This window comes from Maniola hyperantus, chromosome 14 (assembly GCF_902806685.2).
Source record: "Maniola hyperantus chromosome 14, iAphHyp1.2, whole genome shotgun sequence".
NCBI lineage: Eukaryota > Metazoa > Arthropoda > Insecta > Lepidoptera > Nymphalidae > Maniola > Maniola hyperantus.
Genome location: NC_048549.1, coordinates 6,343,748 through 6,361,410, shown reverse-complemented (window position 1 = coordinate 6,361,410; position 17,663 = coordinate 6,343,748). Strand labels below are relative to the sequence as shown.

Genomic DNA, 17,663 nt, shown 5'->3' with positions numbered 1-17,663 from the left:
TGAGAGTTCTCCATAATGTTCTCAAAGGTGTGTGAAGTCTGCCAATCCGCACTTGGCCAGCGTGGTAGACTATGGCCAAAACCCTTCTCACTCTGAGAGGAGACCTGTGCTCTGTAGTGAGCCGGTGATGGGTTGATCATGATGATGATACTTACAGAAATCGTCCAGATACTTAAGAGTTTTATATTATAAGTAGGTAAGTACACCTAGATTGATCAAGACAGCCGACCTAGGTCAGTTTTGCTAGACCTCCGAAAGATTCGCCTATTTTTTTCATAACAAATATGAAGTTACATACCTACACGCAGTTTTAGGCAACGGGGAGCGTATTTTTGAATTCGTTACGAAATGACCGCACTCGGTGTGATCGCAAAACTGTTGTCTAAGGTCCGCATTTTGTTTTGGCGCCGCCTCCTGGGTCGAGTCTTTTTGATAATAATTAACAACTTAAACTCAGGTTTATTTTAATGTTTAATAATACAATAATTGCTGTACTATACCTACCGAGTTATTCTTCAGTTATAAAGGCATATTCTTCGATTCAAAATAGACACTGGACTAGTCTTAAAAATGGAGCAATTCAACAGTGATAGACGCGACGCGACGCTTCACGCTACGTGATGTTTGAAACAGACATGCGAAGTGGGTCAGTGGTTCAAATGTGTTCAGTAAATACCTACTTCTGCTCATCTACTACTCGTCACTTAAGTCTGGATGCAGCATCTATTGGTTTTGGGTATAAATAATATACATATAACCTATATTATATAGGTGCCTATTACTTCTGAAGGAAGCTTAGCTTATTTTAGCTTTGTAATGGTGAATGAATTATTAAAATCGGTTCAGCAGTTTCAAAATTTATCGATCTTTGTTTTTGAGTTTAAACAAGTCTTTCCTCTTTATGATATTAAGTCGTAGAAGGTAAAAAATATACCAAACTACATAAGTAAATAGCCTCAAGAGATTAGCACTAAAGTGTACTCAGAGTGTAGCTGCTTACATAGACCGATCTTTATACAACCTACCTACTTAAAAATTCTTTGAGCTCCCAGCTCTACATGGGTAATATTACCCTAACAAAGACACACAGGCGAAATAGAGCGTTCCCCATTGTGTACTAGGAAAGCAGGAACATGGGGAGATGGTACGCATGCGCGGTAAAGCGAGCTGAGGAACTGAGCGCTCAATCAGGCAGTTTGGCAATACTCTACAGTGGAAACAGAGTCGTCACACGTATTCGTAACTCGGGCTCGGCGGCCACCGAATTGGCATAGGCAGTAGATAACTCGACAGTTTCAGTCACGCCGCGAGAGACGCGTATCGCCAGTCTGCTGTGCTGTGATATCATCCATTATCACTATTAAACCATAATCATGTGAGTCATGTTTATTTTTATAAAACTTCATAGGATAAAATATTTTTTAATTAAAACTTCCTTCATCTCTACAGCGCTGCTACGGAAATGATATCGGAAAAACAAAGAAAATTGCCTGGTTAACATATTTTGTATATTTAAAATAAACATTTTAGAAAATGCCTGACAGTTAATTAAGGATAACTTAGTTAATGAAAATAAAATTGCAGTTCAAAGATAGGTAGGTTGGTAACTAGGTAGATAGGTACCTACAAAGTATTATTTATTTTAGTAATCTTAAAATATTACATAGATATAGGTAGAATTATCGCGTAAAAGTGTTTAATTGGTATCGTAATTACTAATAAGTAATATAATAAAGTAAACATAATTAGGTAGGTTTATCTACATAATGTACATATATTGCATACTATCTATGTATACCTACTGTCTATATATACTATCATTTATCTCAAATTCGATGTGCTCTATATTATTTTAGCGTCACATTAACATAAACATAAACATGATAGACGGAACCACAGCTGTCCCTAACTCCCTGCTCCCTATTGTACCATTAGTAGTGTGCGGAACGTGTTTTCAGGGTTTCCTTCAGGAATTTGTTTATTTGATTAAGTAGTTAATTGCTAATATATTTGCTAGATTTCACTATCTAATACCTACAGCTTAATCTATCTTGTAGATAAACGTAACTGAGCGATTATTAAATACATAGATAACATAAAGTTTCCTGATAGATAATATCAAAAGTAGGGACAATTTCATGCATTTTCATGATAAGACTGTCACAGCTGCTTGCCTGTACTGACCTTCGCTGAAAACAAAACATGAATAACCAAACAATATACATAGTTTGTTTTCAACAGCACTACGTGTTTTTTTTATAGTTATTGCCATTAATTAACGCTTTTACCTGAGGCAGTTATACAGTAAAACTAAACTTGTTGAAAGTTTTATATCTATTTATGTAGGTGCATATTTGTAAATAATCTTCTAAATCCTGGGCCCAGAAGCAGGTGAAAGCGCACTTTCAAAGCTCATTGAATACTAATTTGAATTTAATAATTTAAAAATAACGGCGTCAATTAATACCTACCTCACTGACATAGGTTGGTACTTCACTTTTTATTTCAAAATTACTTAGTGAATTACGCATGCCTATTTTTTTACTCCACTTACGTATACTTTGTTAGGTAATCTTTAAAAAAAAATCTACGTTTTATTCCGGAAAATGCAGAACGTTTGGCAACCCTATGTGGAAAATCAACAATGCTTACCTACTTACTACAATATGTAGGTCCCTAATTTGTATTTACCTTCATAAATAGAGTCGGAAAAAGATACATAATATGCATGAGCGTTATTGTTATTTGTTAAGTATAAACCTATGAAGGACCTAACTACTTAGGTACTTGCACTTATTTTACCACTGTATAGTATAGTGTACACTTCTACGGCTATATTTAAATAGGTCAACGGTGGCCTGTACGCGAGGTTACCTACGTACACCCCTACGTAGAACCTATGTATGCCTACGCAACAAAGTACCTTTTTTTTGTTTACGGGAGGGGAAATCTCAAGATACCCGATACATCGGTTTATGATAGGATTTCTACCCACTCAAATCCCCTCGTTGGCCATACTCAGCGCATGTTTGCCGGTGCCTCTTATGCACGACGTTGTATTTTCGATATCCATAACGCGTAATAATATAATATCCTTCTGTAGGTACCCAAGCATCGGGAAACGAGGATCGAATTTTATCCCGCAGTAAAATATAATGGTCTTTTTTCTACAACCGAACCGCGCGCCACCGTAAGCAATTTCACCTTCACCACCTGGGTGTCTGATGCATTTCGACCGTCCCTCGTAAGTCGTAACAGATCCTTCTTTCTACGCACTAGATTACAACATGGGGTTATTCAAGGGGCGGACCAACAAATTCCTGAAAGGTCGGCAACGCATCGGCAGTCACTTAACATCAGGTGACCCACCTGCACGTTTATTCGCTATAGGTACCTATTAAAAAAAATAGGTAGGTATACCTACTGAGGCGCATACTTAACTCTTCTCTGGCACCGGCAAGTTTACACAAACGTTTGCTGACTCTGATAGCGATAAAGCAGTGAGGCCGTTAACATCAATGTGTTTTCACTTTCCATTTTCCCATCTATACAACATCTTTTTATATTGGCAAGTGCCACTGTTTGTTATTACTATTAGATAACATAATTATTTAGTTATGTTTTTTTTATTGAATAAGTATGACGTTAATGCCGGCTCGAGACTACTTTTAGTATTAGTACTAGGTAGGTACGAGTACACAGAAATAGTATAGTTAGACATTGAGGCTAATTCCGTTGTACAGAATCTCTAAACTAAATTGAAATGGCACGTCTAAATCTATTGCTATCCCTTTCATAATGTTGCTTGCGGAAAAGGATAGCACTGAATTTAGACCCGTTAATTTAGTTTAGTTTAGAGATTGTGTACAAGAGAATCGGCCCCAGTAGGTACCTAGTCCTAGTACTAGTACACAGACAGACTATGTAACATAACAGTACTTATGAATGCATGTAACGTGTGGGATGACGTCATCTACGGGATGAATCACGTGCATCCTGGTTTTTATTCGAATGCTATTTCCAAAACACACGCCCAGCAATAATTTTTTATCATTCGTTACCCATTTAAGTGATGGCTTAAGTCGTTAATTTTCTATTAAAGAGATAATTGTAGGCACTGCCAGGACCTAGATAGCTACCTAATTTTTGTGGTTTGACGATGTCTCTGACTCTAGAGATCTATCTCTCTATACTTAGTCATTAATTTTTAAATGTATTTAGTTATTCAGTAATCAAATAAACAAGCGGTGATAGCGAAGTGGTTAAGACGTCGACCTCCTATTTGGGGGTCCGGGGTTCGATCCCGGCACGCACCTCTAACTTTTCGGGGTTAGGTAGGTAGGTTTTGTATAAAGCAATTAAATATCACTTTCTTTAACGGTGAAGAAAACTTAAGGAAACCTGCATGCCTGAGCGAGTTCACAATAATGTTCTCAAATGTGAAGTCTGCCAATCCGCACTTGGCCAGCGTGGTAGACTATAGCCTCAGCTCCGTGTTAGTACTGTCTATTAAGTAGGTATATTAATTATAAATTTAAAAATATTTTATCTAAAAAATATCAAGTTTCTAAAAAATAATAATAGGACCAATGTAAAAACTAAAAAAAAAACTAACTATAACTACTTAAGTAACTAACTTTAGTTTTTAAACCTTGGTACGTACATTTCTTTTTTAAGAACAACGGTTTTAGAAAATTTCCATGCTTTTGGCAATAACCATTGGCTTATACATATATTACTTCGTATGGATAGGGCTATTGAACAAACAAAATTGCACCGACTCAGTGGTGCTTTAGCACCAACGCGACCTCAGTGACGTCTGGATTTCAAACGGGTCGTTCATTTATAGTACCTAAGAGGTGGCGCTGACTTATTTGGTTCCAATTTCCAAAACCGTGAAAAATTTTGTTCGCTTGACCATATCTTGTCATTTAAATATCGATGGCAATAACTCAAAAAATATTTTTTGCGAGGGTACCTAGGTCAGATATATTTTTTACATTTTTTGATGGTTTCTATATACCACAAAAGAGAAAGGCACCTACCTGTAAAGATGAGTAGATAGTCTAATAAGTACATCAAACATGAATTATCAATGTAGCGCATACTTATTATTAAATAGGACTAGCTGATGCCTGTGCCTACCTACCTATTATGTCACACCATAAATCATAATCGTAATTGATGAAATTCACCTTACGACCTGCAGATATACATAGTTAACTATCATGCTATAACTAGTTTTATAAATAGCATCATAGGTAAGTTTTATATTTAGCAAACTGTAAACCAGCAAACCTCGAGTTTCAGGCGTGGCGTCGCGTCGTCGCGTTGTTGGTTTGATGTTTGAATAAGTAGGTACGTATAGTCCGCGACATGTCGAGATGGCAATCGGAGCATGAGGCTGGGGGACGACCTGCACGTTACCCGCGCTCCTCCGCAGCGGGTTAACGCGGGGGCTGTGCAGGGCGTTCCATCCCCGATTGCCATTTCGACCTGTCGCGTACAACGCGCGTCGAAATTATTATTATTTTTTATCGCGTCGCAACAAAAAATAATAATAGAGCCTACTTATCTAGCACAGAACATCAGACCAGAACCAAGACGAGCCAAACTAAAGGACGGGTATAATATTCTGAAAAATACTTTAATTGAATTTCTAATGATTCAATATTCGGTTTTGGGTCAACATACTTCAAATACCAACATTTCAGGTCTGTTACTCATTTCGTCTACGAGCTAGAGACTTGTGACACGCGGACAGACAGACAGCAGAGTGACATTAAGTAATAGGGCTCTATTTGTACCCTTTGGGTACGGAACCCTAAAATGCGCTGTTAGTCATGGACGTATAAATTCTGTCAGTTTACAATTTACCAATAGGTCCATGATCCATCTCTTCTTCAAAATTCACACAAATACAAAGTAGTGATACTTGTGATGCTTATAAAACCTTCCTATAGGAAAGTAGGCCAAGTGGTGACGATGACGTAGCGTTCACACCCCTGACGGTTGACGCGCAGTTTTGCGGTTAATATTACCTACCCCGCGTATAATTAGCCATTAGCTTTATGAGGTGGAAATGTAAATTGAGGAGCTGGTTAACAAAACGGTGTTGGTAATTGATCGAAATAATATTTTACAGAAAGAGCAAACGTACGAGGAAAGTCTACCTCCCGTTTTGAACGGAATCACCAAGTTTGGACTCAATTTTAGTTGACTGTTTTACTTGCAAATATAAAGTTTTACTGCTACCTTATTAGTGTGTTGTTTCGGATTGACTATGCTGTATGTAGACCCTACTGGACGCTACAGGCCATTGTATTGTATTTTCAGGCATAATTTATTGTAAGTATTTTCGTTTTATACTGCGGAGCACGCGTGAAGTCGCGGAGCTGTCTGTTTGTGCCTTGTGGCATTTTATACTGTTCCTTGTACCTCGTATCAAATGAATCGTACCTGACTATAATATTATGTTCGTGATAAATTGGAAAATTTACAAGGGTGATTTTAGGGGGAAGACTTAAGGGGTGGCAATATCCATTAATAATATTATAATACCTATATATTCATATCCATATCTAGGTATATTATTATAAGTAAATGTGAAAGTGTGTCGATTTTTATGAAATTCGCATTCCGTAGGGTACTTTTTATCCTGGAAAATTAATGATCTCCCACCAGATTTTTAATTTAATAAAAAAAAACCACGCCGATGAAGTCGTGGTCTTTAACTAGTAGTTACTTAAGTACCTACTATCTAATAAAATGTATAAAATTTTTTAGTCGGTTACAACTTACAATATAGGTATGAAAGGTAGGTAAGAATTGTAGGGGTATTCCGCTCTTGACAATGACGGGAGGATTCTTATAGGTCAAAAGAATTACGCAATGCGACTTTCATTCTGCTAAATTTACAAAAGAAAGGTTAAATTAAGTTATGTACCTACATAATATTATTTATTATGAAATAAATACATTTCATTTTACTCATACTGATTTGAAATTACTTATTTATTAGTTACTATGATGCCCGCGAATTCGTTGGCGATAAAAATTTTTTAATCCCGTGGGAACTCTTATGTACTATCTATATACCTAGGTAAATAATTAAGCCTACCGGTAATCTGGCTTACAGGCTGCAAAGACAGCAATTTTTTTCAAGGTCTGTTTATTTAGTTTTGATAAAAATGCCAGTGCTCTGAGCACCCACAGGAGTGTTTCGCGGAGGTGTGTCTAAAAGCAAATCCCTATTAGACTTGGCGAATGAATTTAGCTGTTTTGAATTTTATTCGTATTAAATTACGCCTCAAGGTTAAAGCGCCAAAACTGGATTTGATATCATTTCCTTTATTCGCTTCACCGGTTTTGATGATATCACTGAAATTAGGAACTTTTTACGGGCTAATTTGACTTTACAGCGGCGTGTAAGTGGGTGTAGACTGTAGATGGGCGGCTATATTATATTACTACCTATTATTTACGTTGTAGATATTTATCTAAGGTTGTTCACATTTAGTGGTAGACATAATTTTGTAATAATTATTAATTATATTCATTAGAGACTATATTATAGGTTTAAGAGTTTTATATATTACTAGCTGATTCCTGCGACTTCGTCCGCGTGGATTTACGTTTTTTAAAATCCCGCGGGAACTCTTTGATTTTTCGGGATTGTTGTCGTTGCTTGTTACCTACAATATGAATTCACTATGAACACTTCCTGAATCTTGATAACTCAGGCGGGCAGTAACCCTGCAGCATCAGGATTAAGGATTTGAATCCAGAATTTTTTATGTGACCACGACGTAAACTTTTTTTGTTGATTTAAAAAAAAAATTGCAAATCGGTCCAGAAACCTCGAAAAAATCGATGTAGAAAACAAAACCACCTCCTTTTTGACAGTCGGTTAAAAACCGATGACCTTGAAATATTTACGGAACAATCTTTAAAATATTCCCTTTCTATCAAAAAAAAAAAGAATGAATGAAATCGGACTACGCGTTAATGAATTACAACTCAGTATACATTTTAACTTTCGTCCCCTCTCCTACAGGAACCATGCTGAATTTCGGGATAAAAAGTATCCTATATTCTTCCTCATAGTATGACCTCAAATCGTACCAAGTTTCATTGGAATCCATTCAGTAGTTTCAGCGTGATGCGCGGCCGTGATATAGACAGACAGACAGACAGACAGACAAAAATGAAAAAAATTACAGTTTTGGGTTTAGTATCGATTATAGAGTGCCCTCGAAAAAAAAATTTCAAAATAACTTCAATGTACAGAATTTGACCTGTTACAGTTTTATTATAAGTATTGATTGATGATTGATGTACTCACTGTCACTATCCATGTAATTATAACTGTTTGTTTCCATAAAAAGAAATTAAATTATGTACCTATATAAAAAAACCGGCCAAGTGCGTGTTAGGCTCGCGCACCGAGGGTTCCGTAGTACAGTCGTATTTTTTCGACATTTTGCACGATAATCTCTAAAAACTGTGTTGCATAAAAATATACGACCTACCTTCCTGCCAAATTTTTGCCATGATTCTAGGTCAACGGGAAGTACCCTACACGTTTCTTGACAGCAGACAGACAACAAAGTGATTCTATAAGGGTTCCGTTTTTCCTTTTGAGATACGGAACCCTAAAAAGACTAAAAAGACTGTCCTGACCGACAGACTGATCTATCAACGCGCATCTATTCCGTGGCGCAGCATAAACCGCTGGGGCTAGAAACATGAAATTTTGACAGTATGTTCCTTTTATAACATAGGCTCATACCCTGATAGCCATCTCGACCTGTCGCGGACTTACCTTTATTTAACTCAGAATAAAAGGCAGACGTCTTAAATTACCCACTAAGTAGCTCGGCTATCACCGCCTATAAAAAATAATTTTAAAAAGCTATAGCATCCGTAGACCATACATAAAACGCGCGAATGTGTATTGTGTCGGCCTCGGTTGTGACCTATTCTAAAAAATCATGTTTTGAGATATGAATAGAATCGATAGGTAATATTGTAAGGAAGGATAAATATCAGCTGATATTTACGAATACACATAGTAAAGTGCTTATAACACAAGGTCGGTGATGTAATTGCCGCTTTTAGCGCGACGTGGAGAATCTAAGTAAATGGCCGAAAGGCCTGGACAAACAAAGCGCGACAGCAGTAGATCGTTGGAACTTCTCACTAAACGCGTGTATGATTTGTAAGGCGTAACGTTCATCGGCAGAGTGAAGTGGAGACGAGGCGCTGCGTCTTTCTTGATAACAATTCCTCCCTAAGGTACCTATTTACTTTGGCATAGGTACCAACAGTACAAATGCGCGGCGCGGACGGCGGAGCTCGTCACGTCCTTTGAGTTGTGTTTTGTCAACATAATTATTAATCCTAGTTGCACAGAATATTTACTTAACAGTACCTTTGAGGTATAGAAGGATCAACCGACGACGCAATCTACTAGTGCTAATTTTCAGCTCGTTAAGCGCTGCCGACTGTAATTTATTAAACCTCTCTCTATGTAGGTACTTCTATCGCATTCACTCATAAGAAATATATAGTCCGTACAAAAAGACTTCTCACGCGCCATTTTAACTCTATAGGTCAACTAACATGTCAAAAGTACGGTTCACCTATAAAATAAGGACTAAAATCGTACTTTTGACATGAAATTGGACACAAAGTTAAAATGGCGCGTGAGAAGTCATTTTTTTACGCATTATAAGAGCTACACGGCTGCCGTCGAAGGAGCACGCCGCCGAAGTTACCGTCGTGCGTTATGTCTGGCCAAGCCTTTAAACTTAGAATAAGAATAGAAGATTCAAATGTGTGGTTATTTTTGCATGACATCATATTATTAAAGAACCTCAGAATTGTGAACATTACACTATACCTTGACATGACATTGATAACGATGTAAAATAATTCTAGTGTTTAAAATGCGCTAAATATTCATACTAAGTATACTAATTGCCAAAGTCTCTGTTTGTCTGTCTGTTACCAGATGGCTTATACACCTATAGTACGCGACAGGTCGAGATGGCAATCGGTGTATGAGGCGGGGGGACGCCCCGCACACCGACACGTCACCCGCGCTTGCCCGCATAGGGTTAGCGCGGGGGCTGTGCGGGTAGGTGGGGCGTTCCCTCACCGATTGCCATCTGGAGCTGTGGCGGACTATATTTATTAGATATCTATTCTGTGGTATAAGTAGTTAGTGTTACCACTACGCCAAAGAGGTTGTTGAAATTGAAAATGTTTATTTATACTTTCAGTCTAAGCTTTAAGCTGTGATAGCCTAGTGGTTAGGACGTCCGCCTTCTAATCGAAGGTCGGGGGTTCGATGCCGGGCACGCACCTCTAACCTTTTGGAGTTATGTGCGTTTTAATTAATTAAATATCACTTGCTTTAAACAGTGAAGGAAAACATCGTGAGGAAACCTGCACGCCTGAGAGTTCTCCATAATGTTCTCAAAGGTGTGTGAAGTCTACCAATCATGATCATGATGATGATGATGATGATTTATACTTTTCCAGAGGCAACATGTCGGAGGAGCACGCGCAAGCGGTAGAGGAGGTGACCCGGGAAGTGAAGGACGTCAAGTTGGAAAACGGGACGGCAGCGGGCGCGGCCAACGGAACACCGACCAAGAATGAAGACAATGCTATACCGTTTAAGGTAGTAGCTACTGGTAGTTGTTTTTTAGGGTCCCGTACCTCAAAAAGAACTCTTATAGGATCACTTCGTTGTCTGTCTGTCTTTCAAGAAACCTGTAGGGTAGGTACTTCCCGTTGAATCATGAAAGAATATCGGCAAAGTTCATACAAAATTTTACCTTGAATGCGTCTATGTAGGAAAAAATATTAATAGCACAGGGGGTCCTTACTTAAACATAATCACCAAGATTTTTCATTTCAGGATTCATCCAAAAAAAGATATTAATATTTTAATATTTTGAGATTATGAAAGTAACGTAGTGGTTACATACTCTTTGGTTGGTAGTACATGCAAAATTGATGCATTAATATTATCAAGTAAAAACACTTAAGAGTTGTGTGCGCAATTCGTGAGTCACACGTGACTTTGACAAGTGACATTTGCAACTGCAAATGCACGAATCACGCGCATGCGCACAAAGAGTAGCAAACGAACACAGCTAAGATACTTACCTACTAAACAATGGTCCTTTATATGCCATTGGCATTAGCATTGTCTATAAAAGATCTCTTTCAGTATTTAACATGATGTACTAGTCTGTGATTATAGTTTAGTTGTTATCACGTAAACAGTTCTGATTTGACAATGGAACCAAGATCCCTATGAATCACTGATAGTTGGTAACTACCTCTTCTAGAAAGGCAATATGCAACCAATCCGGAGCAAGGCTCTCATATTTTGATAGAGCCAAAACACACGAGTAAATATAGACCAGAGAGGAAGCTTGTGATTAAAGATAAACTAGAAACTGGAAAAAACTGCGAATACAACTGAAATACAAGTCTTGAAGTTGTTATTTAATTTGTAAGTATAAATTCCTTTTAACCCAATTTTTACCATGTTTTATCCTTTAAGGTTTTATCTCATTCAGATGCATATGCTATTTCTATAGATGACATTCCAATAATCTATTAAAAATCAAAAGTTTTTATTCTTCTATTAAAAATCAGATATAAAACCTTTTTCATTTATTCTGCTTTTAATATAAACCCTCATTTAAAACAACAGCGATTATAAATACTTGTCAAGACTTTGTCAAGATGGCAATGGCAATAAGTGTTGCCATTAATTTTATTTTAATTACGACTTACAATATATATGTAAGTTGTTTAATAGCTCTTGGAGAATGCTCTATAAGTATAAAGAAAAGAAAATATTCAACTTTTTAGACGTCCAGTAAACTCAACACTAATATACAGTACCTACGCGGCAGAAAATAATGTACATCGTCCTTTAGAAAGAGGTAGCGGTTTTGTAGACCATCGCCTCTGTCGTTAAGACTGACAAAACGTCACATAGGTATGAGTGACAGAAACAACGCTCTACAAAACCGAAATCTCATTCTAAAGGTTGATGTACATTATTTTCTGCAGCGTACCTACTGTAAATAAGCGCGGATGTAAGTGCGATGGTTTGGTATCTAACAAGTCTAGGTATGCACTATAGTTTTGTATCGGACATTGTGTAGAGATGTTCTGGTAAAATTACGTTGATGCATTTACGGAATATACCTAACCATAATTATAAATGCGAAACGGAACTACGGATTGATGTAATTTTTTGCATGAGTATAGTTACACTAGAGCCTAGAGCCGTAAAGCCAGTTTAAGCGCAGACAAATAAACTGTTCCCATTAACCAACCATTACAAACCAACTATTACATCAAAAATTGTTGTAACAAACCCTCAATAATTATTCTTTCCTTGAGTCACGTGGGGGCAAAGCTGCGGGTAATAGTTAGCACAATAATAAATATAGTTTGTAAGCATTGATTTATAAACAGTTTTATTTATTACTTAATAATAACAAAATACCAATTTTAAAGGTGACTTTTTCTAGAGTGGCAACTCTGGTAATGTTTTGTCATTATAACCAACACCGGATATGAATTTAACCAAATAATAATTTATTAATTTAATCTACGATAAAGTCTTACAAACTAATTTTGTATAAAAAACTAACTAATTAAATTACTAAGTTTTGCATAGGTCACATTTCTAGACACTTCCTAAAACATCCAGGTAATCCCATGCCTATGTTCTTTAGCAGATAGATAAGCACCTAGCTTTTTCTAATGCAAAAATATAATTTTGCAGTTCTACATAGTACATATACGAATAGGTAGGTATCTAGCAGTACTAGGGACAATAGCTAGACCGAAAGCATATCTAATAGGTACCTACCTACGCCATTGACTTTATTTTTACTTGACACGCAATGGAGGAAAAGTTTTCACACGAAGTTAATTTTGCATAACATTATGGTGCAAATTTAAATAAATAATTAAAATTATATTTACCTACTAGCTCATGCCCGCGACTTCGTGCGCGTGGACTACACAAATAACAAACCCTTATTTTACCCCCTTAGGGGTTGAATTTTCAAAAATCCTTTCTTAGCCGATGTCTCTCATAATAGCCTAGGTATCTGCATGTCAAATTTCAGCCCGATCCGTGCAGTACTACCTAGGTACAGTCATCCGAAGAATGAATTATTAAGAACTGATTAACCTTTGTAGAGAATAGCTGATAACTACCTCAGTAGGTACGTGCCTATCTACTATGCACTATTAATTTTTTTTTTTTAAATTATATTATTAGTTTGTTGCGGTAACTATAAGTACCTACTTAGTACTTAAGGGTACCTACAATGCGGCTCTAAACAGCACAGTACCTACCTACCATAAGAGCAAGCGCGCACCACGGTGCGGTGAGTTTTAAAATCCGCAAATTTAATAATGTTATTATTATTGTTATTTATTTATTATTTTATTAGAACGGCCATAAAGCCAATTACACTAATTAAACTACGAGTACAAACTAACATAAGCATACTTACAAAAATTGTTAAAATTATAAATTTAAAAAAGCAAAATTATAAATTTTCACAAAAGTGCAAGATCTGACCCATGAGGTCAGCCCATTTGTCAGCAAATATGTCACAGCGAGGGGACTCCTTCAGCAGCGCGTTGAGCGCAGCCAAAGTGCGCGGTATGGTATTATTAATCTATCAAAATCCGGCGCGGAATTAATTCCGCAGTGCGCGCTCTTCTATGTCGTTCTATAGTTCAGAGATTTTGCGGAAAAAACGTACGGAAATTTTCTGTGGTGCGCGCTAGTTCTAATACTAATGCTATGCTTTAATCTGTGCAGACGGTGTCTGGACTACATAGGTAGGTACCTAAGTACTATAAGGTATACTAAAATATTTTTGTACTTCGATAGATCGAGATGGCAATCGGGGTGGGGACGATCTGCACAGCCCCCGCGCTAACCCGTAGGGCGATTGTCTAAAACCTGCATCAATCATTATTACAATCTCAATTGTTCTGATTGGCTGAATTCGTGCAAATCTTGTTTCAACAATGCATTGTAGCCAATAGTGAGCGAGCGTTAGCCAATCAGAGATGATTGCGATCGTGACATTGTAGCTGTCAAACAACCGCGGTATGGCCACCGGTGCGGGATAGCGCGAGTGTGCGGGGCGTCCCGCCGCCACATATTCCAATTGCCATCTAGCCCTGTCGCGTAGCCCTGTAGGTACAAGGTCAAAGTCGTATCACAAATCACAATTTAGTCTATTTTTCGTCCGTACTTATACTTAAGAATGAGTTAGGTAGATATAATAAAATATACCTACTTACCTAAATGTAAGGCTGCATATAATGCATTTTTAATACCTTACGTTAATGGTTCTTTTATCTCCCTTTCAGGATGCCTTTAAAATGTTCTCAAAATTTGGTGATCCGAAGTCGGACGGCAAACAGATCACACTGTCTCAAAGCGACAAATGGATGAAGCAAGCTAAAGTGATTGACGGCAAGAAAATCACCACCACCGACACCGCTATCCACTTCAAAAAGTTAAAACTCGTCAAGCTCGGTATCGACGATTATCAGAAATTCCTAGAAGACTTGGCAAAGAGTAAGAAAGTGGAACTTGAAGATATTAAGAAGAAGCTAACAACGTGCGGCCAGCCTGGTGTATCAACACATGTAAGTTATTAACTAAAACAAAGTTAAAAGTTGCTACTGAATACCTACCTACCGGTACATGCGTGTCGTCGGTTTTTAGTGTGCGTTTGCACTGAATCGCAGACCCGTGTCACACACCCCTAGGTGCGTTTCCACTGGAAATAGAATTTCAGCGCTTCAATGGTGACGTGTTCAATAGGTTGTTGTTGGCATCTACCTATAAATACTACTTAATAGATGATTGTAAAGAGGAAAGATTTATTTGTAACTGATAAACTCTGAAGCTACTAAACCCATTTTAATCATTCTTTCACCATTAGAAAGCTACTTTATCAAGAAGAAAAATAGGCTACAAACTATCTATGGACCGTGGAAAACGCAGGCAAAAGCCAAGTAGGTGACTTTATCACGTCATCTCTCAATAATCTGTAGGTCGACAAGACAACACATGACACAACTCTTTGATCCACTACGCTTGAACAAGGCTTGAACACACTTGAACTTTTGAAATACACTTTTTTCAAAAAGAGCATCTGCTGAGTTTCTTGCGGGCTCTACTCAGTAGTATCTGCTTTCCGAACCGGTGGTAGAGTCTTGACATAATCCTAAGTGGCACAAGTCATTGTAAGTGGGTACATGAAATAACTTCATTGAGCTACGAGTAGGTAAGTAGGGTACCTATACGAAGAGCGGGCTCTTCATGAAATCGGGACATCTTAAATCGAGTAGGTAGGTACCCTGGCTGCTGGCAACACAAAATAAGTGTTCCGTATATATTTATCACCCTATTGTTACGCTTACGAGCACTTACCGTGAATGTTGTCGTATAAGTAGGTAGAGAGGAGTGTCGCTGGCCCATTGTTGTAGCTATCTTGGCTCTGGCCTCTCATTACATTCCTTGTTTGTTAGAAGTAACGACTTTTAACGGCATTTTGTTGGCTGTAATTAGTAGGACGTACATACTTATTTCGCATATCTCCTCGGCACCAGACTCCTTTTAAGTACTTATAACCTAATTACCTTATGGTTTTTTCTGAAGTTTGTAAGCCCTTACCAATAGCGGCTACTTAGATAACTTAGGTCGTAGCTAGTTAGGTATGTAAATGAGAGGTACTAGTGCAATTACTAATTTATGTCGTTTTAACTATAGGTATAGGTACGCAGCGTACAAATTGGTCTTCATTTTTAGGGATCTGTACCGAAGGGTGCCAACGGAACCCTATTACTAAGACTCCGCTGTCCGTCCGTCTGTCTATCACTGGCCTGTATCTCTTGAACCATAATAGGTAGAGAGTTGAAATTTTCTCATGTATTTCTATTGCCGCTGTAAACATCAAATACATAGGTAATAAAAGTTTCAAAATGATAGCCGCGAAAATTAAAAAAAAAATTATAGTGTTATTACTTATTTCTTGTTACGATGGTACGATCCTTCGTGCGCGAAATCCGACTCGCATTTGTATCCTATCTCGAGTTTTGTAATATCTTTAGATCTTATTATGGTTTAACTATTCACAGACACAAAAATCAGCAGCTGCGGCTGCCACCGTCGATAGGTTGACCGACACGAGTAAATACACCGGCTCCCACAAACAACGGTTCGACGAGACCGGCAAAGGGAAAGGAATAGCGGGAAGGAAGGACCTCAGCCGACGGCTCAGGCTACGTCTCAGGCTACAACACAAAGACACGTACAAGTCTCATTAGCTATAGATTTCTCCATTACATTTACATGTCTTATCGTGGATATCCTGTTATTTTGTTTAGCTATAAAAGTGATAAAAGTGTTACAGATCTTGCATTTCACGAAGGCCACTGAACTTACTTGTGGTAACGTCGTTACATGGTCATTGCGTAGTGTGCGTGCATGTCGGACCATCAGTCGCGAGCAAGCGCTGTCAAACGCACACATTTAGTGTACCTTATTACGTATACCTACCGATACGACTTAAACACAAGCATGAGTCAGTGGCCTTCGTGAATGCAAGTACTATACCAAACTACGCGGCGCGGCGCGGCGCCTCGGTGCGTCGCGACGCATTCTATGTGCTTAGCATGAGATTTTACATCTTGCAAACTTTGATAGAATTCGAGCGTCGAAACGCAATAAAGTCAAAGTAAAATGGACCTAAATTGTCTTTGATTTTAAATCGAAAATTCAGTTCCACCGATTTTAATTTAGCAAGGTTTCCGCTTGAAGCGCTAGCTGTATGGTCTAGAACAAGGCTTTTAAACAGAAGCTCCATATTACTTTGATGCTAAAGTGTTCGACTTTAGACGCTTGAATTCTATCAAACATTGTTGGAATATAAAACCCCTTACTAAGCATACTCTGGTGACAATGACCGATCACAAATCAAATTTTTAACCACATTTGATTAAAAGGCGATAAAGCAATATTTCTTGAGAACCAGGTAGTAACTATTACATACCTTTTGTAAGGTCGATAATTTATTTACCAAGGGACTCTTCACGTTACACATGTCCAAGTCTATAGTTTCAACGGTATTATACCTTGAGGTTATGGCATTCTAAGTACATTACTAATGCAGTTCAATTTTCATGATTTACCTATCTTGCAGATTGGACGGTAGACTTGAACGTGTGAAGGGCTCCTTGTGGGCTATGCACTTATTTTATTTATCTACCTACCTGTTTTTGATGAGTTTTTAATAGACTTTTATGTATTTCTGCGATAACATTCCGTTTAAAACGTAATTAAATATCTATATGTATTTAGATCATAAGACAGTAGCGTCGATGTTTTTACTTCGTCTTTTAATATCTAGTCGTGAATAGCTTAGATTCATTTAAATAAGGGTTCCTTTGAGGCACGGAACCCTAACAATTAAGTCAAAACTATATTTTCCTCAATTTTCTATTTAAACTAACGGTAATCTATACCTACTAAGATTTTCTAAATAGCCTAGTACATATTGGCATTGGCCCACTCGGCGATT

At 37.7% G+C, this 17,663-nt stretch overlaps 1 protein-coding gene across 1 annotated transcript; it reads left to right on the top strand.

The window, feature by feature from the left end:
* The first annotated feature begins 1,188 nt into the window (after positions 1-1,188).
* On the top strand, positions 1,189-16,450 carry LOC117988568 (tubulin polymerization-promoting protein homolog). The gene is made up of 4 exons (XM_034975726.2): positions 1,189-1,375; positions 10,549-10,690; positions 14,443-14,724; positions 16,222-16,450. Exons 2-4 carry the CDS (start codon positions 10,556-10,558, stop codon positions 16,408-16,410), a joined length of 606 nt encoding a protein of 201 aa, XP_034831617.1. The 5' UTR covers positions 1,189-1,375; positions 10,549-10,555; the 3' UTR covers positions 16,411-16,450.
* The last annotated feature ends 1,213 nt before the right edge of the window (positions 16,451-17,663 follow it).

Coding starts and splice junctions, on each gene's coding strand:
- LOC117988568 (XM_034975726.2), top strand. CDS start 10,556: ATGTCGGAGGAGCACGCGCAAGCGGTAGAGGAGGTGACCCGGGAAGTG. Junction 10,691..14,442: donor ACAATGCTATACCGTTTAAG/GTAGTAGCTACT, acceptor TCTCCCTTTCAG/GATGCCTTTAAAATGTTCTC. Junction 14,725..16,221: donor AGCCTGGTGTATCAACACAT/GTAAGTTATTAA, acceptor AACTATTCACAG/ACACAAAAATCAGCAGCTGC.